The sequence below is a fragment of the Zingiber officinale genome, chromosome 5A (genome assembly GCF_018446385.1).
Source record: "Zingiber officinale cultivar Zhangliang chromosome 5A, Zo_v1.1, whole genome shotgun sequence".
In the NCBI taxonomy this organism is placed as follows: Eukaryota; Viridiplantae; Streptophyta; class Magnoliopsida; order Zingiberales; family Zingiberaceae; genus Zingiber; species Zingiber officinale.
The window spans coordinates 147,482,201-147,488,680 of record NC_055994.1 but is presented as its reverse complement, the minus strand read 5'-3'; the positions used below and the strand labels follow the sequence as shown (position 1 = coordinate 147,488,680).

Genomic DNA, 6,480 nt, shown 5'->3' with positions numbered 1-6,480 from the left:
AGTTTCATGTGTGTTCAAGTAGTCAATTTATAATCGAGTGAGATTGTGTGAGTAGTTACAATTATGTATAAGTGAGCTAGTTTGCATCTTGGTTGGAGCACAAGTTTCTTTTGTCCTTTTTTTTTATAGAATAATTCAGATGTTCAAATTTTACCAGATTAATCTCAAAGAGATCTTTAAAATATTACTTTCTATTGAGATTCGAATTATAATTCTTCTATTTATTTTATTACTACATCACACCCGTGAAAGTTCTTTCGTCCTATTTTTGAAACTGGACTCCTAGATTGCCTGCTGTGAGCGCTTCCTAATTTAAAATCTCACTAAGGTAATTATCGAAAAAGTGTTTGTAGCACACGACGACAACGCTTATAAAATTAAGCTCATAAACTAATCATCAAAGTCTCACTAAACATAGACATTAGCACACTAACTCCGAGTTAATTCCACACAAAGCCATTACTACTCCATCATATCCTTGCAAGGGTGCTAATGTCCATGGGGTAGCAGTCCGCCGGTGACTGAGCTCGGTAGTTCCTCCGGGCAAAGATAATGTTGGCCGCCTCCGACGGATGGAACGCGTCCCAGAAGAGATACTCGTGCCGGTTGGTGCACGGCGCCTGGTACGGCAAGCAGGTGATCTGCCCATTGTTCCTCCCCACCCCGCAGCATCCCCTGTTCGTCACCCTCAATCCTGAAACAGAGAAAACTCATTGATTCACTCGAGCTACGTTCGACCGCCGTTGATCGCCGTGAATCTTACCGTAAGTGGAGGAGTTCCTCAGGACGTCGTCGAAGATGCCGAAGGCGTTGATGTACGTGAAGTGCGCGCCGTCCAAGGTATTGAACTGGTCGACCAGGCCGACGAGCTTGGCGTTGAAGAGCCGCACGGCGCCGTCAATCTGGTCGATGCAAGCGACGCCGTTGGTGCTGCCGCGGGCCAGCTCGTTGGGGCTGCACCCGATCCGTCCCAGCCCGATCAGCGCCACCTTCCTCGCCCCGTAGTCGTACAGAGTCTACGGCAAGAAAACTCGATATGAGAGTTCTAAACATGACCGGTTTTGCTCAAACGACTAAAGAGGAACATTCGCCGGACTTTGAGCTGCTGAGTGTATTGGCGGACGAGGTCGTCGGCGAACTCCTCCGGCGAGAACTCTTGGCCGGTGGAGTAGAACGCGGGCATGAAGTAGTTGTTGAGGTAGTCATTGCTGCCCATGCCGACGGTGAAGATGCATTTACTGAGGTGAGTTGCGGCGGAGTGTTCGTCGCCGAGCAGGTTCACCATCTGCTCCACCGCCTGCTGGTAGTTCTGCAGCTGCCCGCTGAAGGGAATTCTACCTCCCTGCGTATTAGTTAAGTTAATTCAACCGATCAACTCCGTTCTCGCTGCAACTGACAGAAATTGATGGACACATATTATACAAACCAGTTGCCGGCCAGTTTCCTCCCTGATTCCGGCGGCGGCGGAGGCAAAATTGACGCCGGCGAGCAGGGCTTGGCCGCTTGCGTCGGCATAAGCAGGAATGAAGTCATCAAACCCCAACAGAGAAGCTGAATTAATGGAATCTTATTCAACAAAAAATGTGTTTTATTTGAAATTAATGCAGAGTGAAGGGCGATTCTGTGGGCTACATTTACTACCGAAGTCCTTTTGGTAGGTGCTGATTTAAGCCTACCTTTATTTCTTGAACCTACACCAGCATTTATTCATTTTGTTTCAGAATCATGTTCTTGCCATGAACGAAACAGGGCAGAGGAGTTCATAATGCAGATAGATTTGGGCAATCTATCTTCAAAACACCATTAAAAATAATAAGCTTAATTCAGACACAGTTTCTTCTTCATGATTACTTTGCAAACGAAAGCCAAAAGTGGTAAGATCTACAGCAGCAAGTACAAATACCAGTTTACATTCGTAGCTCAAAAAATCATTAATCCAGTGAGGAAAAACAAAACATTCTTGTCAGAAAGCAGTATAATTATACCAATAACGTCGACGGTGGTCAAGCCGTTACTGAAGCGGCCGCTGGGTCCGCCGCCGGGGAAATCGATGCCGTAGGGCAGGTAGTTGGCGATAGCCAGCGTCGCCATGCCGTTGTTGTTGCCGTTGTCCACCAGAGAGTCGCCGAAGATGAAGTAGCACGGCACTTGCCGCACCGCCACCGTCCCCGCTGGCGACGACACTAAAAGCAGCACGACCACCAGAAGCAGCAGCACCGGCCACCTCGCCATTGCAATGAACCGGTCAAGAATAACGAGGGCAGTGTGTTATGACAGCAGAACCAGCAAAACAAAAATTTATAGAAAGATGGTGCAGTATTAGGCGAGTAGGTGAAGAAGTAAATGAAGGTATTGAATGGAAATGCAGTGTGACAGGCACTGCCAAGCCTTTTTTTTTTTTTTGTTATTCCTTCTGGTTTTTGATAATTCAAGTGCATAATCTAATAAATTGTGTTAATTAGGAGGGTGGTGTGTGAATTAGATATTCTAGAATAGAAAAATCTACTGAAATATATAATGTGTGACTTGACTATGGATTGCCTTCTCTACATCTATATCCCTACTTCAGGTATTGTCTCTTTTCGAGTTCCAAAACGAGATATGGTCAACTAGTTTAATTAAGAAAAAAACAAACTAGTAATTAATTGGCCATCATCACTGTGCTTTGGGAAGAAGGAGAATGATTAGGAAGAAACTACTTCACTTAATTTTAAACGGAGCGCAAACTGAAACTCAAGCACAACAGCAGACATGTGCAGCTTCCAGGCAAAACAGCAAACCTTACAAACAGCAGCACCTCTCAGCATCTAACAGTCTACTCTTCTTCCATTTCTCCATCATCGATTCCGTCCTCCTCGTGCAGCACCTTCATTTTCTTCACGGCCAAAGATGCGTCACTTGTCAAATTGCCATTCGCCGGTAACTCGATAAGGATGTCCGACTTCTGCCCCGTCTCGGCATTCACAAGACCTCCATTCTTCTCCACCTTGTAAGACAGCTCTTTCTTTCCTGGAACCGCGTCAATGTACACAGTTGAGTTCTCATCGATCTCACCCTGGATGAGCATCTTGGACATATGAGTCACAACTTTCTTCTCTAGCCATCTCCTGATCGGTCTTGCGCCGTAGATCTTGAAAGCCAAATAGATACCACACTTCGTCAATCTTCCATTTTGTCAAAACAATCAAACTAGAAAAAGGATGGAAGCCTGGGTTTACCGGATCGTAGGATTCAGATAGAACTACGTCCAACGCAGCGTCTGTTATAGCCAATGCAATCCCTCTCTCAGCGAGACGACGAGCAATATCCTTCATCTGAAGCCTAGCCACCTTTCTAAGTTGATCATGAGCTAGTGGATCGAATATTACTATCTCATCAAGTCGATTAAGAAGCTCAGGTCTAAAATGCTTCCTGACCTACATAATTTAATTTTATACCATCAACCATAAAGATTTTCAAGATTTCAATGGAATAAAAGGAATCTTTAGATGAATCAGCACCTCAAGCATAACTCTTTCCCTAGCGATCTGCAGAGAAGATTCTCCCACCATTCCAGCAAGAAGGTGTTCAGCACCAAGATTAGAGGTCATGATAATAACTGAGTTAGTGAAGTCGACAGTTCTCCCTTGACCATCAGTTAACCTTCCATCGTCAAGAACTTGAAGAAGCGTATTGAACACAGCCACATGAGCTTTCTCTACTTCGTCGAAGAGAATGACGCTGTAAGGCCTCCGCCTCACCGCCTCAGTCAACTGCCCACCTTCCTCATGGCCCACATACCTGAAAATTAGGAGTAAGCAATCACATTTGAAGGCGTAGCCAAAGGGGATCCACAATGAAGCTTGGAACTTTACTCACCCTGGTGGTGCACCGATTAGACGTGCCACTGAATGTTGTTCCATGTACTCTGACATGTCGATGCGGATGAGAAGATTCTCATCGTCAAACAATTGCTCTGCAAGAGCTTTTGCAAGTTCTGTTTTACCAACACCAGTGGGGCCTAAGAAGAGAAATGAGCCAGTGGGTTGCTGTGGCCGGCCAAGGCCAGCTCTTGACCGGAGAACTGCTTCAGCTACGGCATCAACAGCCTGATTCTGACCAACTACTCTCTTGTGCAACCTCTCTGCTAGCCCGATCAATCTTGCCTTCTCATTCTGCCCCAGCCTTGTCACCGGAATACCTGTCCAACGGCTCACCACCTAACAAAGATATCAAATCTTCAGAACATAGAGTGATTTACGATGACAAAGTATAGCTGCTTTGTGATCTTGAACATATACCTCTGCGATATGCTCAGGCCCAACAGTCTCTGTGAGCATTAGATTTTCATTGGCATCGCCCTCAAGCTTTGCAATAGCCACATCTATCTCTTGCAATGCTCCAAACTTGATGTCAGCAACACGAGGCAGATTCCCCCTTCGCTCAGCCTCCTGCATAGCAATCAATAGCTCCTCTCGGCGTTGTTTCAACTTGCGAATTTCATCAATCCTCTCCTTCTCCTTCCTGTATTTCATCATTAATGGTTGCAGCTTATCCCTTAAGTCATCCAATTCCTTCTTAACCTGGTGAGGAGCATATCCACATTCATTGTTTGAACACGTAGACAACGAAATAGATCTATAAGAAAAGAATCTAATTTAACAATGCCCACCTCGACTAGCCTTGCTTTACTAGCCTTGTCCTTCTCCTTCTCAAGTGCATGCAATTCAACTTCCAACTGAATCCTTTTCCTCTCCAAGTTGTCAATCTCCTCTGGTTGACTATCAAGTTGAACCCTTACATTGGCACAAGCCTCATCGACCAAGTCAATTGCCTTATCAGGAAGGTGCCGCCCTTTGACAACACAAAGGAATTCAATTCTCTCAGAGACCAATTGTTAAGAGAAGTGCACTCAATTTCCAGAAGCATAACAATTGCATTCATCAACTAAAATGATATCCTGAGTAATAATCCCTTATTTTCTTTTAATAGTTGTATATCCATAATACTCTTGCAAAATCAAATCAAATTAATGCTATGCAAAGGTTCAAATTTACCAGTGATATAGCGATGTGATAACTGAGCAGCAACAACAATGGCACGATCGAGGATTCGAACACCATGGTGTCCTTCAAACTTCTCCTTCAGTCCTCGAAGGATGCTAATGGAGTCAGCGACGCTAGGTTCAGCAACGTATACCTGCTGGAATCGGCGCTCAAAGGCGGCATCTTTCTCAACATACTTCCGATACTCCTCTAATGTCGTCGCTCCAATGCATCGCAGCTGACCTCTTGCAAGCATGGGCTTGAAGAGGTTAGCAGCATCCATAGAACCTTCGGTTCGGCCTGCACCAAGAACCAAGTGGATTTCGTCAATGAAAAGAATGACCTTGCCTTCAGCCTCCTCAACTTCCTTGAGCACCGCCTTGACGCGCTCCTCAAATTCACCGCGGTACTTGGCTCCGGCGATCAAGGCGCCCATGTCTAGCGCCACAAGGTGAACATCGAACAGATTGCTCGGGACATCCCCGCGAGCGATACGCTGAGCAAGGCCCTCAACGACGGCCGTTTTCCCGACGCCTGGCTCACCGATTAAAACAGGATTATTTTTGGTCCGCCGGGAGAGAATGCGGATGACGCGGCGGATCTCCTCGTCACGTCCAATAACGGGGTCGAGTTTTCCAGCGACCTCGACAAGGTCACGGCCGTAGGTCTTAAGGGCCTGGAAGTTGGTATCCCCTGACGCGCTCTCCACCTTCTTCCCCTCCTTCCCGCGTAGCTTCTCGACTTCGGCGCGGACTCGGGCAGCGCTGATGCCGGCCTCCTTGAGGAGATCTGCAATCTGAGAATCCTCCAGTAGGCCTAGGATTAGCTGGTCTACGGCGAGGTGGGAGTCCCCACGGGACTTCTGAGAAGACTGCGCGCGGCGAATAGCCTTGACGAGGGATGTAGCGACGGGGGCATCGTCAGGGGGTGGGGATTGGGAAGGAAGCTTTTTGAGGGCGGAGGAAACAACGCGCTCGAATGACTGGACGACGGAGTTCCCGTCGCCTCCGGAGGCGTTAGCAAGGGCCTGGGGGAGGAGGCCCTGACGATCGGCGACGAGGACTGAGGCAAGGTGGAGCGGAGTGAACTGGGCGTGGCCGGAGTCGAGGGCGAGCTCGCGGGCGGAGACCAGCGCCTCGTTGGTCTTGTGCGTGAACTTGTCCGGATTCATGGCGGATCGCTTGCAATTTCCTTCTGCAACTGCTGCTGCTTCGCGGCGAAAGGAAAAGCCAGGACTTCATGAAAATAGGAAAGTGAAGATGCTTCGGGAAGGCCCGGGAGATGAATACCGACACGTGGTACACATCCAGCGATCCCGAAACATCCTGAACTGGGATCATAAGAAACAGGCTTAGCCCATTGGGCTTTTAAGAGGCTGCCTCGAGTCCTTCTCCCACCATCGCCGGATCTGTCGGCGTTCCAAGCTCGCCGATGGGAGAGAAGCTTCGGCCGCTGG

The 6,480-nt window shown here is 47.7% G+C and overlaps 2 protein-coding genes across 2 annotated transcripts; both read right to left on the bottom strand.

The window, feature by feature from the left end:
- Positions 1 to 372: 372 nt before the first annotated feature.
- On the bottom strand, positions 373 to 2,467 carry LOC121982345 (GDSL esterase/lipase At5g45670-like). Its single transcript, XM_042535363.1, has 5 exons — positions 1,986 to 2,467; positions 1,427 to 1,551; positions 1,097 to 1,342; positions 764 to 1,016; positions 373 to 694 (listed from the first exon to the last, which is right to left on the bottom strand). The coding sequence occupies exons 1-5, from the start codon at positions 2,230 to 2,232 to the stop codon at positions 471 to 473; spliced, it is 1,095 nt and encodes a 364-aa protein (XP_042391297.1). The 5' UTR covers positions 2,233 to 2,467; the 3' UTR covers positions 373 to 470.
- A 214-nt stretch (positions 2,468 to 2,681) lies between these two features.
- LOC121982343 (chaperone protein ClpB1-like) lies at positions 2,682 to 6,266 on the bottom strand. The gene is made up of 7 exons (XM_042535362.1): positions 5,037 to 6,266; positions 4,652 to 4,833; positions 4,281 to 4,562; positions 3,859 to 4,199; positions 3,501 to 3,780; positions 3,219 to 3,416; positions 2,682 to 3,130 (listed from the first exon to the last, which is right to left on the bottom strand). The coding sequence occupies exons 1-7, from the start codon at positions 6,193 to 6,195 to the stop codon at positions 2,816 to 2,818; spliced, it is 2,757 nt and encodes a 918-aa protein (XP_042391296.1). The 5' UTR covers positions 6,196 to 6,266; the 3' UTR covers positions 2,682 to 2,815.
- Between the last annotated feature and the right edge of the window lie 214 nt (positions 6,267 to 6,480).

Bases quoted from the DNA above. Each gene is read 5' to 3' on its own strand.
- LOC121982343 (XM_042535362.1), bottom strand. From the start codon at position 6,195: ATGAATCCGGACAAGTTCACGCACAAGACCAACGAGGCGCTGGTCTCC. The intron at 4,200-4,280 runs GTATATGTTCAA...TATCTTTGTTAG, and splicing joins GGCCTGAGCATATCGCAGAG to GTGGTGAGCCGTTGGACAGG. The intron at 3,131-3,218 runs GTAAACCCAGGC...TTGGCTTTCAAG, and splicing joins TATCTGAATCCTACGATCCG to ATCTACGGCGCAAGACCGAT.
- LOC121982345 (XM_042535363.1), bottom strand. From the start codon at position 2,232: ATGGCGAGGTGGCCGGTGCTGCTGCTTCTGGTGGTCGTGCTGCTTTTA. The intron at 1,552-1,985 runs GTATAATTATAC...CCATTAATTCAG, and splicing joins GACCACCGTCGACGTTATTG to CTTCTCTGTTGGGGTTTGAT. The intron at 695-763 runs GTAAGATTCACG...TCTCTGTTTCAG, and splicing joins GAGGAACTCCTCCACTTACG to GATTGAGGGTGACGAACAGG.